The 20118-nt window shown below is 39.2% G+C and overlaps 1 protein-coding gene across 4 annotated transcripts in view; it reads right to left on the minus strand.

The window, feature by feature from the left end:
* Positions 1-20118, minus strand: part of KIZ (kizuna centrosomal protein) — a 113144-nt gene that overhangs the window by 25077 nt on the left and 67949 nt on the right. For all 4 annotated transcript variants that reach the window (XR_010342097.1, XM_012463438.3, XM_012463440.3 and 1 more), the window contains 3 exons: positions 18176-18269; positions 9722-9887; positions 8790-8855 (listed from right to left, as the gene is read on the minus strand). Coding sequence is in view for 3 of the 4 variants with exons in the window: in XM_012463438.3 (XP_012318861.2) it covers positions 8790-8855; positions 9722-9887; positions 18176-18269 (326 nt within the window). In the remaining variant the exon portion in view is untranslated. The remainder of the gene's footprint in view (positions 1-8789; positions 8856-9721; positions 9888-18175; positions 18270-20118) is intronic.

The following is a 20118-nucleotide window of genomic DNA, read 5'->3' on the forward strand; positions in this document are numbered from 1 at the left end:
GGAAAATATTCTCTGTCCACTGAGTTTTCCAGCATTGTTACCTTTCACATATTTCTACACTTATGTGTTTTTCCTATTGTACTAGATGTGTTGCTGACACAGCAAACTCGGTCATTTTTGCAAAATAAAATAAAAATTGTGAGATACATTTCTTAAGTTACTTCTAAAAGTAAATATTATCATTAAAAATCCAGAAATCATTTGCCTAGTAATCTGCTTAAATAAAAATATGGGCCGGGGGCTGTGGCTCACACCTCTAATCCCAGCACTCTGGGAGGCTGAGGCGGGAGGATCACCTGAGGTTGGGAGTTCAAGACCAGCTTGACCAACATGGTGAAACACTGTCTCTACTAAAAATACAAAAATTAGCCGGGCATGGTGGCGCATGCCTGTAATCCTAGCTACGTGGCAGGCTGATGCAGGAGAATCACTTGAATCCAGGAGGTGGAGGCTGTGGTGAGCCAAGTGCCCTTGCACTCCAGCCTGGGCAACAAGAATGAAACTCCATCTCAAAAAAAAAGGAAATAGGGCCAGGTGCAGTGGCTCATGCCTGTAATCCTAGCATTTTGGGAGGCCAAGGTGGGTGGATCACTTGAGGTCAGGAGTTCAAGACCAGCCTGGCCAACATAGTGAAACACCATCTCTACTATGAATATAAAAATACAAAAATTAGCCAGGCATGGTAGCAGGAGCCTGTAATCCCAGCTACTCAGGAGGCTGAGGCACGATAATCACTTGAACCCTGGAGGTGGAGGTTGCAGTGAGCCAAGATAGCACCACTGCACTCCAGCTTGGGTGACAGAGCAAGACTTTGTTTCTGAAAAAAGAAAAAAGAGAGAGAAAATAAGATATGGCTGCTTTTGCAATTCTCAAAATATAGAAAAGTCATCTATATTTAGGATTTTTTTAAAAGGCAGGAGGATACACAAATTTGGGTCCATAACAAGAATCACTTTTTACGTTCAGACTTTCTGCAACAAACTCCACTCCACCAGTAGACCTGGACCTGCAAATTCTATTGCCAAGGTTGCTCTCTGTACTCCTAGGAAGAGGGCTGATGCACGAGAAAAGACCGGCCTAAATCACATGGGTTACCTGGGGCTGCTTCAGGAAACAGAGATTTATATTACAAATTAACTTCTATGGGGCACTTAACAATTAAACCTGAAAACAAATTCCAGGCTTGAAACTGACCTTTAACCAACATTCCCCAAAGGAGCTGAAACACTTTTGCTGGTATTACTTCCTACATATACAACCACAGTGCTTGCCATCTAACACTGTTCAGTCATGAGAGGTGAATTTTCAACTCTCAACCTCATGAAACCTTTGACTTTTCAAAGCTTGAGTAATCTTAATCAGAAAGCTGTATTTTATTGATATAATTAAATAGCTTTTTAAAAAACACTATTTTTTAGCCATTTGTACTCAATGATTTATTTAATGAGAGAAATTAGAAATAATGACAATATTATCTTTACCAATATTTATAGTAGGTTCAGGAATAACTACTGTAGAAGATGAACTAGATGCTAAAAATGTAAAATATGAAGAAGTCTGTATTCCCTGTAGTTAGTTGAATACTGCTGTTCCCCTCAACCCAACAAACTCATGGCCTCCCAGAACCTCAGAATGTGACCTTATTTGGAAATAGGTTCTTTACACATATATTAATTAAGGTTCTCAAGATGAAATCATTCTGTATTCACAGTGGGCCCTAAGTCCAACTTCTGGTGTCCTTCTAAGAAGAAGAGCAGACCCAGAGACACAGAAGAGAAGGCCAAGTGAAGACAAAGGCAGAGATGGGGCTTATACTCCCACAAGCGAGGAGCCACCAGCTGGCACCTTCAGAGGCAAGAGCCCTGCTGACACCTCGATTTCAGACTTCTAGCTCTCAGAACTGTGGGAGAGTGCATTTCTGTTGTTTTAAGTTTCTGATACTTTGTTATAACAGCCCTAGGAAAATAATACACTCCAATACCCGATTTATTAAAATATTTAAAGCTGGATTTCGTCTCTCTCTTAGTCTCCTCTGTAAAATGAGGGAGCTCCACAACAGGACCTACAAGGGCTCTTCTGAACCAGGACCCCAGCTCCACAGTTCTCAAACCTAAGAATTCACCTGGATGTGTTATAAAGTAGTTACGCCTGGGTCCTACCCCCAGAGGTGCAGAAATAATTGGCCAAGGGTATGGCTGGGTCATGGGTATGTTCTAAAACTCTACATGGGATTCTACAATGAACCACTGGGGAGAATTTCTCTTGGCACTTATGAGTTCATCTCCTTGAACACAGAAGCATCCAGTCAGGAAGACACTTCAGAAAGGTATCTTTTATCCTTTAATGCCCATGTTAAATAAACAGCACTGCCCTGCAATATAATGAGGAATGTTTTACTACTGCAAGTAGCAGGCAGCAGGCTCCGTAGGTGAAGGCCCAGCGGGCTGACCCCTGGCACAGAGACGGCCACGTGGACTTTCAATGGACAATCCAGCAACATATGGTGCATTCCTCTGGTTTTACACAAGCTGGGCTTCCCTGTCTCAGGGACAACAGATAACATGTTTTGACCGATTCTTGTCAGGAAAGTGCTTCTGGGACAGGACAGGTGAAGCAGTCTCAGTAAAGCCTCAGTACTTGCGGTGTTAAGCCACTGTGCTTTCCTCTCAGGATAAATCCAGTCACCAGTGACAACCTAGCCACTTATATCTTTCCAGCCCCTTTCCAAATTGATGTAAAACTCAAACAATCATGTTTTGAGAAGCACTGCCTAGAACTCCAAGTGGCACCCTCTAAATCTATGCTGACCTACTGGAAAGAGTCTAAATGGATGTCTCAGCATTACCTTGCATATTTCAGCTTGCCAAAGAATATCCATGAGGAATGGCACAGTCAGGGAACCACTTTCAACACAGCTTGACCAAGAGAATTGGTGTCAAAAGAATGAGAGGCTGAATGGACATTCTTAGAGGCTTAATCTTCTTGAGATAAAAGCTGAGAGCCCTTTTCACATGGAGCTTAAGGAGACTAGTTTTGCCAGGATGGGCACGTGGGGTGGGAAAAGTATTGGTGGAGTGAATGATGGAAAGAGATAGTATTCTGTCCTGAATTAACAAGCATTTAAGAAAATTCCTTAATATCCCTATTTTTATTCATTTGACAAATTAAGTGCCCACTCTGTGCCAGATACTGTGCTAGGTGCTGGATTTTTATGACATTTAGCATAGTTGCATCATCTGCTGAAACTAAAACTCACTTAATGCTGAAAGGTAAATTTAGTGTGAATACAAACAAAATTGTCAATGTGGGGAATTTTCACTTTGGAGACATAAGTAGTTCAAAAGACAGACTTTCTCTCCCAATCTAGATAAGTACCACTTTCCTCATGGCCTGAGTGTTTCAGGAAACTGACCTACAGTATTAGGTCAGGAAGTGTTTCAGGGAAACTGACTTCTCAACAGCCCAGCTGGGCTCAGGTTTGCCCTAATTTATAAAAGGCATACCTCTTGGGACAAGCCGCATTTGAAAATCCTTGCAAGCTGCCCACCTCTCCAGGCCTAACCCAAGAGAAAGAAAAGGCAATCTTTGTTTATCATTGCTCTCAGAAGCAGCCTTGCAATGCTCATCTTCTGTTATAATGTACACTGACGTTTAATTGATCCTGATATCCTGATGCAGTTGTCTTTTTGGTAAAATAAAAGAGGCAGGGTAGGCCAGGCATGGTGGCTCATGCCTGTAATTCCAGCAGTTTGGGAGGCCAAGGTGGGTGGATCTCTTGAGGCCAGGATCTTGAGACCAGCCTGGCCAACAGGGCAAAACCATCTCTACTAAGAATATAAAATTAGCCAGTCATGGTGGAACACACCTGTAATTCCAGCTACTCAGGAGGCTGCAGCACGAGAATTGCTTAAACCCAGGAGGCAGAGGTTGCAGTGAGCCAAGATCATGCCACCACAATCCAGCCTGGGTCACAGAGCAACACTCTATCTAAAAACATATAAATAAATAAATAAATAAATAAACAAAATAAAACAGGTAGGGCAGTGAAATGGAAGAAGTTCAGGGACCCAAATCCCAAAGTCTGAGTTCAATTCAAAATCTAACACACTAGCTACACGGCCTTGAGCAGACACCTTTCTAAGTTTCTGTTTGACCACTTGTAGGGTGAGTACTAATGTTTACCCTACAGGACTGTTGTGAAGGTTAGAGATGAGGGAGGCTTAGTGAGGGCAGGAATCCCATCTTTTGTGGTCCCTGGTATCCCAGGATTCAGCCCAAGTAAAAGTATTAATTATATTAATTAATACAATTAAGGATTTTATATATGATTATATATAACTAATATATATCATATCAATACATCTAATTATATACAGAAAACCATACATTTAGAGATATAAAAATTCATCTTTGATTTCCACCAGATTCTTTAGTGAACAACAACTAGACTAATAAAAGGGGTAGATTATATTCACAACAACAGATCATACAGGCTATGGAATACTGACTCTGTGTGTGCAGTTGGGGCAGCAGTGTGTGTCCAGGAGAGTTTCTATGTAAATCTCAACACAGAAAACTCGCATGTTCCATAATAATGATTAACAAGGCAGATGCCTTCAAAGTGATAGCTGACCCTTTAAGGAGGAGCCCCTCGGCCAAGATAAACTCCATTTGGGGTGATGAGCAAATGAGAAAGGAAATGAAGATACGAGAATGCTGGCACACTGAATTCCATTTAGCACAGAGTAAGAAGCACAGTCCCTTGTTATTAGAAGGGATGTCAGGGGTCACAGAAACAAGAATTCCTTCCAAAATGCCTCTTTTAGCAAGTCACAGGGCCAGGCAAGGTAGCTCATGCCTATAATCCCAGAACTTTGGGAGGCCAAGGCAGGCGGACTGCTTGAGCTCGGGAGTTAGAGACCAGCCTGGTGAAATCCTATCTCCATAAAAAATACAAAAATTAGCCAGGCATGGTGGTGCATGCCTGTAGTCCCAGCTACTTGGGAGGCTGAGGAAGGAAGATCACTTGAGCCCAGGAGATAGAGGCTGCAATGAGCTGTGATCACACCAATACAGTCCAGCCTGGGCGACAGAGCAAAACCCTGACCCTGTCTCAAAAAAAAAGTCATGGTTCCTGCCATGGTTCAAGCACTCACACCTGGAAGGTACTGAACTTGGTTTTGCTGAAATGAAGAGCTAGAAAGTTGTTTTGTTACTGAGCGACTCTCTATGATTAAGCTCAATATTCTGCCTGGTATATGGCAGCTCCTCAAATATTTAAAGAGCTACTGTGCACTTCCCAGGTTAAACATCCCCAGGACCCCCTCATTCTGATAAAGGTATGACTTCACAGCTTCCCACCCCCAACCTCCTGTGACTTCCCAGATTTCACCTCAGCCACGTCTTCTCTTATACTTCTTCTGAAATGGCTAAAAAGCAAGTAAAGACACACAGAAGGACCCCACACTGAAGGACAGCACCTTTAGTTACTTTAGTTACTATTGTAACCTCCTCGTCAATTCAAGGAAAAGCAGTAATAAGCAGCTGTCAGTCATAACATCTGGGTGTAGTTACACTAAAGTAGCCCCAAATCTCATTACAAAGCAATCCCACCCACAAAGGAGATTCCCACAAATTGAAACCATAGGAACATTTTGAAGATAATTTTAGTGTATTGAGAAAACTGGTGCCCCCACTGGACTCACTGCTTTAAAAAGTGTTCCACATATATGTGTGTATATTTTACAAAGCATGCTCCACAGAACATTAATTCTGTTGGATGTTAGGAAGAATTCCATTTTCAAAAAAATAAGTTATATCAAACTCTAGGACCACACTTTAAAACAATTCCTTTGCTGAAAGTCTTCTAAGTCTTCACTATGCTTCTATGCATTATGCGTACTGCAGAGAGAGAGAAGGATCACACAGGGCTTGACAACAAAATATGTGTTAATTGATGTATTTTCTGAGTGGAGCATTGCAAAAACACATTTTGGGAAATGCTGCATTAGCTCATCAATACTTGTGGGGCAGCAGACACATCAGGGGAGGTCTGCCACCTGGTGCCCTACAATGTCTTCCACTGTGAGTCATAGGGGTTACTAAGGGCACATAGGCACCCCCAGGCAGAGGTGTCTGGGCCTTGACTAATGAGATCTTCAGGAGTACTTCAGCAACTCTTTGGGATTTTTCTCAGCGGATTTCCTCATGGGACTAAGTGGAAGTTGGAAAAGTATCATCAAACTCTCCTTGAGATTCCTTTTTGATAATGTAAACATCCTTCTGGATTTGAATCTCAATTGTGTTCTCAAGTGGCAATTTCTTGCAGAAACTAACATAGCAGGACCATCGGGAAGTACTGTCTTGCAGGTATTGCAGCAGCACTGTGCTTGTGTGGGTCCTGGTCCCAAGTGGCTACCACAACTCAGGGAAGGTATGCAGGTCCACAAGAACAGACTGGAAGTGTCCACTCTTCTGGGGGTTCATCTCAGGACAGCACTTCTGTCATGCTGCACCCCCATTCTCCCTACTTCTGTTCCTCTTTCAGTTTGCTTTGTGAGGCTCCTCATAGCTGGTATGGAAATGCTGGGGATTGTGGGGGCCAGCACAGAAGACCGAGAACTCTAATAATGTTCACATGAATATTATTATACATCACAGATAAAATTGAGTGTCTAGTATCTGCTCAGCACTTTCATAAATGATTTCATTTAAACTTTAAGATAATTCTATTGGGCAGTATGTCTGCTTTCCCAATACAGAGGCTCAGAGAGGGTGGAGAAACAGAGCAAGGAGTAAAAGAGCTAACAATGATGGCTCGTTCCAAAGCCCCAGCCCAATTGCTACATTTCCTCAACCCCTAGCAATATTTCTTTTCTTTGGAATATTCTAGAAGGAATGCAGCCCATACATACACAACCAGCATGCACCCACACAAACAGGAAACCCCAACAGAACTATTATAAAGAGGCAGGTAGACTCTATCTTAAACTACGTACTTGCTTTACTCTATCAAAAGCCAAATCTCCCAAATAGTTATGCCAGAGTCACAAACATTTACTAAAGGGATGATAGTCAAGAACTTAGAGACCAAAGTAGCCACAATGATGGACAGAGCAACAGTATTAGTAGTGCCAAGGTGCATGAGGCCCTTAAACATGAATTTCACGGGAGGTCCCTGGGTGGGGAGAGTGCACTGGCAAGGACAGAACAGCAACACTTTAACAAAGTATACGGCTTTGCTAAGTTTTCTTTTAATTTCCAAAGGTTTTCTTTATGTCTAATATTTTGGCACAAAATAGGCACAATGCATTTTTTAAAAATTGCCAACTATTGATTAATCAATGGCAGGTTGTTAGAATTACAATTTCTTTTAAAATCTTAATGGCAAATAGCCCAGCTTGCTTCTAGGCATATTGCACATCTTTTTGCATAATGGAGGATTTGAAACCCTGGTACTTAACTATCGGTTTTCTTATAAAGAAAGTCTATGAGAAAATACATTTGCATTACCTTTGGGGAGAGTCAACTACTCCCAGCAAGGGATGATTGTAAAGAATAGTGAAAAGAGAAGAAAGAATGAACAACTAGGTCATTTCCTGGTTTCTCCTCAATAAGCTTTTATAATTTTAACTGAAATAAATTCAGAGGCCATTAGATACTTCTGCATCCAAAAGTAAATGCAAGGGAAAAGCATCCCAATAACTTCTTGGCTATCTGTAGTTTGGGATCATCTATATTTTTATTAATAAAAATAACAGGAAACCATACCAGATTTTTCTGAAAATGAAAACTAAGAACACAATAAACACATCATTGGGGAAAATGTTTAGAATTATAAAAAACACCTGCATTTTGGAGTGAAATATTATCTGGATGCATAATATATTCAATAATTGTTCTACCATAAACTCCGTTTTCAAAACCAGAGTTCATCACAGAAACATGAGTTTAAAAAATTAATCATCATGCCAGGAATTGCACTACCATAAAAGCAAGTCATTCTTTTCTGCTCATAAACAAAAACAAAACTACCACATATGCAGATGCATGCCTCAGTACCTTGGTGCAATGGTGTATTTACTTGTATAAATATTTAAAGTCAGATCTTTGAATTTATAATGAAGTAGTACACCACTTTACAAAATAAGGTACTAGTAAATTCAGATGTATGACAAATAGAACTCTGTACAGAATACTAATTGCTGCTGTTGCTATTCTAAAAAGAAAAAAAATAATGATATCATTCAGATTCCACCTAAAAAAGCCTAATACATGTGCAGAAATCTTAATAGGTCTTGATGAAGCCTGATTGGTACAATTTTTAAATTATCAGACAGGCTTTGTAACTGAGGCAAATGCAAGCTTCCTATCTGGCATTTTTTTTAAATTTCCTGCTCTTATTTTAATATACATACTCAATTACAACAGGAAAAAAAAGACTAAAATCAGATGCATCTATAGTTTGCTATGTAATGACTGGGTGTTCCCCAGGGAGACGGACCTTTTTGCACAGACGCAGGTGCTGAAAGGGTTCGTGCTGGAGGATGTTACAGATGTAAATATATAACATGTTGAGGAAGAATTCAATAGACACGGTGATTTTCCACCTCAGTTTATGTTAACATAAGCATTTACGTTCTGCCCTTATGATTAATCTCCTGCTCCAGCATGCAGTAGCTAAATACACTTGCTCTTAGTAGGGTCCAAAAACCACTAACCAAAAATGTTCTGATGATACAATAATGCTAGATTCTGTGTTTCAAACTCTTATACAACCATAGCTTTACCTGTGATTGGGATATCTGCAGCCACATTTTCTTTCTTGCTCCTGTCTCCACAGCCACTTGAAACTTCTAAAAATTGATTGTATAGTAATAAAAATACATGTCAAAGTTAAGAAATAGATCCTTTGGATGTTTAATTGCCATTCCTTTTATGTTCACTTTTTTTGTTGTTGTTAATGTATTTCTTGTCTGAAATAATACTGTTCCTAAAAGGAAACCTATTCTAAAATTAAGGTATCTCATAAATGAAAATTTAAAAATAAAATTAAATTAAGGTACTCTATGTTGCTTTCATGCAAAATAATTTGCCCTGACATCTATCAAATTTGGGTGAGACATAAAATAAGTGAGTCTCACATCCTGCACTTGTACATCAACTCGAGCAATTCCTGAGGAATTCATAGCTGTCTTGGAAAACCATTAAAGCAGTTAAATGGCATGTCTTAGCAGTAATGCTAAAATAATCACAGTTTCTGGGTACTCAAAATTGGTTATTAAATTTTGGGGGCATAAATTCATTGATTCTTAATCAACTGGACACTGACAAGGTTCTATTATAACTAAAAGGTATGTTTACAATTATGAGCAAATTCTACTAAGTGATATCAAAAACTTCACAGTATTTTATGGAATCATCTTCATCTTTGTGGGAAAAAAATTATCTACTGACAAGTGATTAGTTTTGTCAAGATTTCCTAATTTCTTCCTACTTATTTTATTAGAAATTCACTAGAACTACAGACTTACAGTTAGATTTCCCATTCCTGTTAGACTAAAGAACATACGTATTTATTGGAAGGTGGTATAAAACGAATAACATATTATGCATATTAAAATCAGAGGTATTATATAGTCAGTGATAGTCTATAGGTATACCTCAAGATGATGATCCTGAATGCCTTTTTACTGTGGACACACATTTTAACAATAGTTACCTTGTTCCCTTGTAGGAACACTGTTGAGCCATACAGCAGGTTTGGCTTCCTTTACTCCATTGTTGTCATTCAGAATAGATGACAAGCTGCAAGATGATTCGCTACTGTGAACAGTTGACCTATGGCCACACTCTTCTGTAAGGGCTTTTCTCAATAATGCTGTTGCCTACAGTATTAAAAAAAAAAGAAAAGCAGAAAGAAATAAAAAACTGTAGCCACATTTCCCTTGGTCTCAAAGACATAGCCTTCAAATATAATTTTAAGTTAAGCTTTACTTAGGATTTAATTTGTTTCCTACATTTAAATAAAATTAAAATGTCAAGATAAATAACACCTGGTTATTTTCTATTATAATCTAATTCTTTGCAAGTTACCCTCACAATAATACACTTTTTGAGGGCTGAATCTTATATTATGCAGAAATGTTTTTCTGCTTGTGAAGTATGTATAAGAAATGTGACTACCTCTGTTAATCTGGGCAGGTTTATCCTCCCTTTGATATATACAAATGGTAGAGCCTCAGACCTCCTTTCTGAAGGAAAAATTTATTCTGTCATTACATGAATCCTATTTTCTAGGCATGTCAGACAGAATTACTCTGAACTGGGAAAGAGATTTGGAAAGATGTGACCTTGCAATATCCATATCCTCCTAAAAATGACCCATACAATTCCCCTAAACAAGAAGATTGCAGAAAAATTTGTAACTGAAGAGGATGCATTGAGCAAAAAGATAACTGCCTTATTCTAAATCCCAATCTTCAATCAAGTACTAACATGGTCTGCACTTTGCCTCTAAGTTGGCTGGGGATCTGGGGGAACTCACCCACCACATTGCTTATCTTTTTTCAAAGGCATTGTCTTACTTATATACATCATGTGTCCTGAGCAAGGATAAGGACACAGGTTTTTATCAGAGCCAACTTTAGAGGTGGAGAAAAAGGGGCAATTCACGGGACCTGGGTTAGTAGTAGCCATGTCTCTTGATTTTCAGGTCAGTACTTTCCCCCAAGAAATAAAAATATGCTCATAACAAGAGTTAAACTTTCAGTAGATAACCACTGATCACATTATCCTGCTGCCAGAGTGTACATTTCTCTCATTTCCTATTGACAAGTGGCGATTTCCTTAGGTAGCTGGAGAGGAAACCTCAGTGGTGGTGGTGGTGGTGACCAACTGCTATCTGATAATGACAGTAAATACTAGGTAGTGTCCAACCCAATTGTGGGAAATGCACATGAGAGTTTAAAATTAACATGAAGAGCAGAACTGGACAAATGTTCACAGGTCATCTTTAGTCCAAGAGTGAAGTGGTAACAACGTAACTACCCAGTGAACAAGGTGGGAAAAATAACCTTCCTTGTTAACATGAAAGAAGGTGAAGACACGCTGACGGGGAGAATCACTAAAGCAGAGCATGGATGGTCTGGCCTTGCAGGTTTGGTGTTTCAGACACTTCAAGGCAACTGCCTTTAGTCCTGACATCCCTGCAGAGTTCTTGCCTTCTGCCCTCCCTAGGACTGGCTGACCTCCTGGACCCATGGCCTACCCTAGGAGCTGGAACAGCCGATTAAGGGAATTTAAGGAGTTCTAGTCCCCTTGGCCAAAGAACTTGGTGTCAAGTTAGCCTTGCAGCCAGGACCTTTCTGTGGTACAGTTCTAGTGACTAGGGGCTTTTCCTCTGTTTCTAGAAACTACTCCCGGGATTTCACTCCACTGTGATAACTCTGTTGGGATGACCTGCTCAGTATCCCCATTTCTGCAGACTAAGGGGAAGGCATAGGGTCCTGCCTTTGAAGCCCAGGTCAAGGCTGGTTACAATCAATGCCCCTTCTCCCAATTGCATACAAGGACCATTGCACTGTACCTGCTTCTGGAATCTACCATGAACACCCTTCCAATGAGTCCTTGTATGCTTGATAAGAATACCGCCATTGCTAGTGGTTCTACATTGAGCCCTCTTTTCCATGCTGAGGTAAGTAATGTGGTGAGCATACTGCATTGCTAGTTTAATTTATTTTGTATACAGATGCTCCTTTATGAAGGAGTTACATCCAATGCATCCAATACACCCACCACAAGTTGAAAAAACTGTAAGCTGGAAATGTATTTAACACACCTAACCATCTGAACATCACAGTTTAGTTTTGCCTACCTTAAACTGCTCAGAACACTTACATTAGCCTATGGATGGGTAAGACAAAGCCTATTTTATTATAAAATGTTGATTTTCACATGTAATTTGCTGAATACTATACTAAGAATGAAAGATACAATTGCTGTATGGGTATTTGCAGTATGGTTTCCACTGAATGCCTATCACTTTCACGCCACTGTGAAATCAAAAAATTGTAAGTTGAACCACTGGAAGTCTGGGACTATCTGTATTTTATCCCATTTATCTTTACTACTCAATACTTATCTCCAGGATTTCTGTTACTTTTTTGATAGAAATGTTTATAAAAGAACATATCTTTTAAGATAATTCTATAGATAATTCATCAAAGATGATAAGCAGGGACAAAGACAAAAGTAGCCTGAGACAAGGAGAGACAAGAATAGGTCATAGATTTTTAGTCAAAAACAACTTCTTTTTGAGACGGACTCTCATTCTCTCGCCCAGGCTGGAGTGCAGTGGTGTGATCTCAGCTCACTGCAACCTCTGCCTCCCAGGTTCAAGTGATTCTTGTGCCTCAGCCTCCCAAGTAGCTGGGATTACAGGCGTGTGCCATCACACCAGGGTAATTTTTGTATTTTTAGTAGACATGGGGTTTCACCATGTTGGCCAGGCTGGTCTCGAACTCCTGTCTTCAGGTGATCTGTGCTCCTTAACCTCTCAAAGTGCTGGGATTATAGGTGTGAGCCACCGCGCCTGGCAAAAACAACTTCTGCAGTCAGGAAAACATCTGTAACACATTCTCAAGATGTACTGTTAGCAGATGGTCCAGAAAAGTATATTTCAGGGGAAACCTCCAATATGAAGGTTGCAATCTGAGACTGATGACACTAACCCACAGAGAAGCTCAGAGAAGAGTTAACAGGTTGCTTTATTACATTTCATGCTGGGACTGAATGGGTTCTGCAAATTGGCGCTAATTCTCTGAAAAAATATCACCAGACAACAATTTTACCACAGGCTTTCTGATAGTGCTTATGAATGAACAGCGCATGGGTTTCAACTTACCTGTTACTAATAAAGGCTCTCTTTGAATCATGTACATTTGGAGCCCAGAAGAGATAACTAGAGATTGTTTCATTGTTCTCAGCAGTCTGAAGCCTAAGTCAATACCAACAAACCACCCTCTCACTTTTCAGCCTTCCCAGGAGTCAGGAGAAAGCGCTTGGAAATTAAATGTCAGGGCACACACTACTTGTGGAATGACTGATGTTGATTCCTCCATATTTCAGACATTATGGCAGATAAATCGTTCAACGAATTACACCCACAGTGCTCTTCCTTTAATTATTAGCTCAGTTCTACTAGAATTTTCCTCCGTGTTCAGTTTAAGTATTAATCTTGCTATGTCTAGAACCCCAAGAATGATCTAGGCTGACTCTTAAATTATATCCAAAAATTTAATGGTTGTGATATTCAAACATATAAACAGACAGATGAAGATATTAATGGAAACGACATTATGTCCAAAACACCACTAAGAAAAATAAATGACAAAAGTTAAACTGCTAAAAATATTGCAACAAAATGTCCAAATTTATATTCAAAAAGTTTTTGCAAGTCAATAAGAAAACATATTACTAACCTAATAGAAAAATGAGCAAAGAACATGAGCTGGCAGATTATGAAAAAAGAAATACAAATAGCTAATAAATAGGTAGAGAAAAAGTTTGATCTCAATTGTAATAAAAAGGTCAAATGAACAAAAAAAAAATTGGATGTCATTTTCATCTCTCAAATTGGTGCCCCTAAAAAAAAAGTTGATAGTATCTAATTTCATAAAGAACTCAGAGAAATGATATTTTCATCCATTGCTGGTAACTCTGATGACCCTTCTAGAGTGAGATCTGGCCATGCATAGCAAAACCCTGAAAGATATACCCACCTTTTGACCTAATAATTCTACATCTAGGAATTCATTCTAAGGAAATATTATAGATATTTGTAAAATCTGAATTGCACAGATACTCTTCTAAACTTTTTTACTAGAGGAAAAATTAGAAACAAATGTTGAACAACAGGTAAATGACTGAAGTGACAGTAGACAGGGGACCTCTAGAAAGCCATTTGAAATGATGTAAATAGGACATGTAATGGTATGAAAGAGAGTTCACCTTGAAGCATATGGGGATATAAAAACAAGGTGATGTGTACAAATAATGCAATCTATGTTTTTCAACATACTGAATTTTTTTTTGTTTTCTTGAGACGGAGTTTCACTCTGTCACCTAGGCTAGAGTATAGTGGCGCAATCTCGGCTCACTGCAATCTCTGCCTCCCAGGTTCAAGCAATTCTTGTGCCTCAGCCTCCCAAGTAGCTGGGATTACAGGTGCGTGCCATCATACCTGACTAATTTTTCTATTTTTAGTAGAGACAGAGTTTTGCCATGTTGCCCAGGTTGGCCTCGAACTCCTGACCTCAGGTGATCCGCCCATCTTGGCCTCCCAAATAAATATATTAAATATTAAAAACCATATATCATAATGTTAACAGGGTTATATATAAATAGCAGAATAGTAGGATCATGACCAGTTTTCTTCTTTTTGTTTATCTTACTATTTCAAGACTTTTTTAATGCTTGTTTTTAAAAGAAAACATATGCTAGCTCTAAAGAAATCCAATTTCTGCTATTTGTGGTACAAATACAAAGAGAAAACGAATGCAAACGCACCTGACAAAACTAAATTCCCTTCTATATGCAAACCAGTGTTACTAACACAGACACAGAAAAGTAAAATAATTAAAAATCATGGATGTGGACAGCAGATAATATTTTCCCCTAATATGCAGATTTAACTGACTCTTCCTCAAGGTTCAAGAACATTCCTTTTGGACACTGGAAGTAATTTCTTGGTCTTTAAAGAGCAAGCATCATCACTTGAGTTCTAAGTTAAAGGGAATGAAGGGATTTTATCTGTGCAGCAATTTTTTTAAATTGGGAAGATATTTATATGACCCAGCAAATGAGTATGCAGGAGATAAGAACGAGAAAACAGTCCAGCATTTGGGGAAAGCATCTTCCTGGTGAATAAAACTGGTCTGTGTGTATGGTGAGGGCAGGACCCGATCTACTCTATGAGTGTCACCAGCAAGTTGCTCTGCTGTGACAAAGTTCTCCAGGGTGGAAACAGATATCCATTGGGAGAAAAGTAATATTAAGGCATTTTGTATTTTAATGAAGCACCCAACTCATTTTTTCTCTACAAAAAGTAATTACGAATTTTTCTGATTTAAAAGCATGCAGCTCAATTATGTAATTGCCTAATAGGTTATGCGGGCACTGCGGACCTTATCTGGTCTCCAGGGGACATAATCTGAGTTTCTGTGGCTTTGATGATGTATTTACTCAAGAGAAGGGATTGACTCGCTGACAGCACAGGGACCCACAGGTAAACATCATTTACATGCGGCTTTTTAATTAGCCATTTACCCAAGAGATCAAAGTAAGTATTTCTGAGCTTCATTAGACTCTTAACAAAGTAGTTTCTAGTAGAGCTTTTTTAAACTTTGAAAATCACTTACTTTCAAGATTTTATCTAAAGAGAGAGATTTAACCTTAGCATTTACTAAATGCGTACATGGTTTCAATACACAGAAACAACTCGAAGACACTTTATTTTACTAATTGAAAAAGGATGACACGTAAACCAAAACAGTTCTAGGACTTACAAAAGCATTTTATCCTTAAGTTCACAAGCTTGCCCTGCTTGCATCATTTTGTTAATATTGTTCTTTGGGGCTGTGCATTTCTTCAACCACAACCTAACTGTATGAGAAATTACCAGTTTACTTCCATTTTTAAGGCTAGATTTTGTCATTAATGTATTGGTAATTTTTATGATTGTCACTAAAGTGAGATCACAATGATTTAAAAACGAACAAAGATCTATTATGGAGGCAGAATATAATTTGATTCATTAGTTATTAGTTGGACAGCACCCCCTCTCATTATTGGAAAAATTATGAGTAGATTGATTGATTGGGACTTGGACCATGTTTTCTAATATAAACAATACCATTTTTTAAAAAAAGATTAGATGGCAAAAGACAGCCAATCAACACTTATTTTACCCTTAAAATGCCTGAGATGTGATATACTTGCAGTGAACAAGTATAAAAAATAATGATGTTATAAGACAGTGCTAAATCAAAGGAACAATAAAACCCAAACAATATCTTTCTTAACATCTACGTTCATCAGCTGGGCATGGTGGCTCACACCTGTAATCCCAGCACTTTGGGAGGCCGAGGGAGGCAGATCACCTGACGTCAGGAGTTTGAGACCAGCCTGGCCAACATGGTGAAACCCTGTCGCTACTGAAAATTAAAAAAAAATCAGCCAGGCATGGTGGCATGTGCCTGTAGTCCCAGCTACTTGGGAGGCTGAGGCAGGAAAATCGCTTGGACCCAGAAGGTGGAGGTTGCAGTGAGCTAAGATCATCACTGCACTCCAGACTGGGCAACAGAGCGAAACTCTGTCTCAAAAAAACAAACAACAACAAAAAAGATCTACATTCATCAACAGAGAAGGAATTGATCTAGGTTATCTTTGAAAAGGGGCGTGAAATCTATAAGAGGCATACAGGGGGCTGTATCTATCTTTTTAAAAATTTATTTCTTCCCCCTAAAGCAAAGGGGAAGGGAAGGAAGTTTGAGGAGAAGAAGGAGAAGAGAGAAAGAGCAGAAGAGAGAGGAGGTGGGTGAAGTTGAGGGAGGACACGAGGAGGAGGAAGGGAGTGGGGTTCGAAGATGAGGGAAAGGTGGACCATGAGGAGAAGGGGTCTGAAACAAATACGGTGCAATGGTAACAACACATGTGAATTGGGTTGTGCGCATGGGATTAGTGGGTCCGTCCTATTACTGAATATATGTATTTTGAAATGCTAAAAAACAAAAGTCCTGCTACTGTCGTAATTGGAGCGGCAAGTAAAGAGGTGTCTGAGTAGGACTAAAGGTGCTCTGGAAGGCTGGGGGGCAATGCTAGAGGCTTTAGATGGCATAGCTACGTGGGTATGTGACTTTAAGACAGATGCAGCAACGCTTGTCTCCAGAAGGTGCAGATATATAATCCTTGAACTATGAGCATGGTAATAATAGTTTTTAAAACACCTTAAAAAGAATCAAAGCCAGAAAATTCTATATTATGTATAAGGATGAAAAAACATGCTTTGAAGCAAGACACATTCCCAAGACATTCAACCTAGAAGAAAGGCTGTTTCCCTTGGTGTGGCTTTTCTAGGGAATGAGGACAGAATATGCCAAAGGACATGCTCTAAACTTGGGCTTCTGGTTCCTCCCTTCACAATTTCCTTGGGAACTTGCTCCATCCATTTCCATTTTCTGTTCATCTTCAAACTCTCTCTTGGCACCAGCTCCCAAATCAGGACCCTTCTTCCTCTTCCCTGAACCACTGCAGGGCTCTCTCCTTCAATGTCTCAGTCCCAAACCAAACATGAAGTTCCCTAAGGCACTGCAGAAATCCTATCACAGCTCTATTCAAAAAGCTCCAGTGGCTTTTCAAAAGCTACGAAACTAAACACAGTCTCCCTGGCCTGGCATTGGATGCTGCACAGCATGGCAGGAAACTACCTCTTGTGCTCCTTCTTACCATCCCCAGACTTGAGCCCACGCTTCGGCCTCAGGATGGCTCTGTTGCCTGAATATGTGTTGGGCTCCGCAGTGTGTTCTTTGGCTCATGGCAACCCTTTCTTGTCGCTTCTGCCCCCATGCAACTCACACCATCAAAAACCTGTCATTTAAGCGTTCTCTAGGAGTCTTAGCTTGGCTCTCTTTCCTGAAAGCCCATGTTTTTGCCATTTTCTTGTTACATGCATCCCATGGTGTCAGACCCCAGAAGGAAGGGCCACATTTCATTTGTCCCTTTCCCTCCAATGGATCTGGGCTGATATCTGTGTACAGTGATGGATCAATACGTATTTGCTGAATTGACATGAATGACTACACAGTATTTCTAAAGTATGGCGTGGAGATGGAAAAACAGAGTGTTATAAGATGCCTCGATATTTCTTGGAAAATGAATTCCTATATAAAACATTATGCAGAAGGCCTGAGATCAGAAAGTTAAAAACCAACCAACCACAAAACCTCACTTACTACTTTTCTTATCGTCTTTTTTTTTTTTTTTTCAAATATAACATTTCCTCAAATTAGTAACTTGCACATCTGGAGATGTATTTTTTTTTTAAGTAAAAATTACTAACTTTGCCCTCTGGTCCACATCTGCGATTGGGAAAACTTCATATAGTTTAGCTACTTACCTCTTCTTTGAGAGAATTATCATGTTCTTTCAAGGTGGCAACATGCTGACCCACCTGTGCCCTCGGTCTGCTTGAGTCTGGTGCTTGTCCAGGTCTATAAAACAGAAACAGGACACTCACTATAGATTTGTAATATTATAAGATTCCCACATTTTTAAAGGCCTCAATTATGTTAGTAGAAGACAGTTTATCCAGAAAAGTCTGGAACTCAATATATTCTGGACTAAGGGAGTTTTGAGATCCAAGTATCTTTTTTTTTTAATTTTTAAAAACTTTGGTTATTATTTCATTGCTAAATGAGTATTCTCAACTTTTGCCGCACACAGAACAACCTGGGGAGCTTTGCACAATCTGGGTGCCTGATGCTACCCCTACAGAGTCCAGTAAAATTGGTCTGGGGTGTGGCCTGGCCAGTGGGATTTTTTCAATTTTATTTTAAAATTTTAATCTATTTATTTATTTAGAGACTGGGTTATGAGACTGACTAATTTTTGCATTTTTAGTAGAGGCAGGCTTTCACCATATTGCTCAGGCTTGTCTTAAACTCCTGAACTCAAGCAATCTACCTGCCTTGGCCTCCCAAAGTGCTGAGATTATAGGTGTGAGCCATCACGCCCGGCCTGGTCAGTGGGATTTTTAAGGCTCACAGAGTGATTCTAAAGAATAACAATGGTTTTGAATCACTGCATAGATGATCAGTCTCCTACATGTAGTTAAGAGAAATAGACCACATCTTCATCTCAACAGCAGTTGTTGTTACACTCTTACCATGGTCTACTTACAACATTTTAAAAATTAAGATATTAGGAAAGAGTTAAAAAGAAAGCCCATGTTGTTGCCCAGGTTTGGGTATTTATATACTAAAAGGAACCAGAGTTCTTTAAAGAAACGCCCTACTCAGGGCTGGGGCAGGAAATGCACAAGATGAACCTGAAACTTCTTCTTGTATCAGAAAGTAAAGAAGCTCTCCAAGCTGTGTCAAAATAACTGAAGATGGGGAGGGGGTATCTTGAGGAAGCTCCCACTGTCAGATGGGACAATTTAAACAGCAATAACTGTAATGGACTGAAATACAGGGAAATACATAAAAATCCATGAGTTCATCTAAAAATACATAAACAAAATTTAAAAAATAAAAATAAAAATCTTTTGATTCAGCCTTAAAAGGAAGGAAATCCTGTCACATACTACAACATAGATGAATCTCAAGGACATTATGCTAAGTGAAATAAATCAGTCAGAAAAGGACAAATACTGTATTATCCCACTTACATGAAGTACCTAGAACAGTCAAATTCATAAAGACAGAAGTTGAATAGTGGGTGCTAGGGCCTGGGAGGAAGGAAAAATGGGGAGTTGTTTAATGGATATAGATTGTCCAAGATGAAAACATTCTGGAGATCTGCTGTACAACAAAGTAAAGATATTTAACAATACCGAACTGTACAGTTCAAAATGGTTAAGATGGTTAATTTTACATGTTTTTAAACCACAATAAAGACAAAATAAAAATAAACTCTAAAGCTTTTGGAGGCTGGTAGGGCAACAATTCATTATTCTGTAAATTGGTAAAGAAACAGAATCAAGCATTTCTCCTGCTTTTGTGGCTAAATAAACGCATTTCAGAGTCACCAAGTAGTTTATAAGGGAAAGTTCTTCCAATAAATGCAGAAGAAATAATCAAATTAGAAAAGTCACCATTTTGTAAGTCCAAATTAATGAATTTGTTTAGGAAATGGTCATAATTTTATAAAAATTACATAATAGTAAACTTCTGTACTGAAGTCATCAACCTTCCAACATCTGAACCTACAGATCGGTCTTAGTATCACTAACCATGGGGTGACCAAGTATCATGAGCTGCCCGGTTTTAAGTACCAGCACTACCCAAGACATTTTCTTGCCAAAATAACTGGCCTGGAACTTAATCACATATTTGGATC

The sequence above is a fragment of the Aotus nancymaae genome, unplaced genomic scaffold (genome assembly GCF_030222135.1).
Source record: "Aotus nancymaae isolate 86718 unplaced genomic scaffold, 86718_ANA_hifiasm-v0.15.2.pri h1tg000001l, whole genome shotgun sequence".
Taxonomy (NCBI): Eukaryota; Metazoa; Chordata; class Mammalia; order Primates; family Aotidae; genus Aotus; species Aotus nancymaae.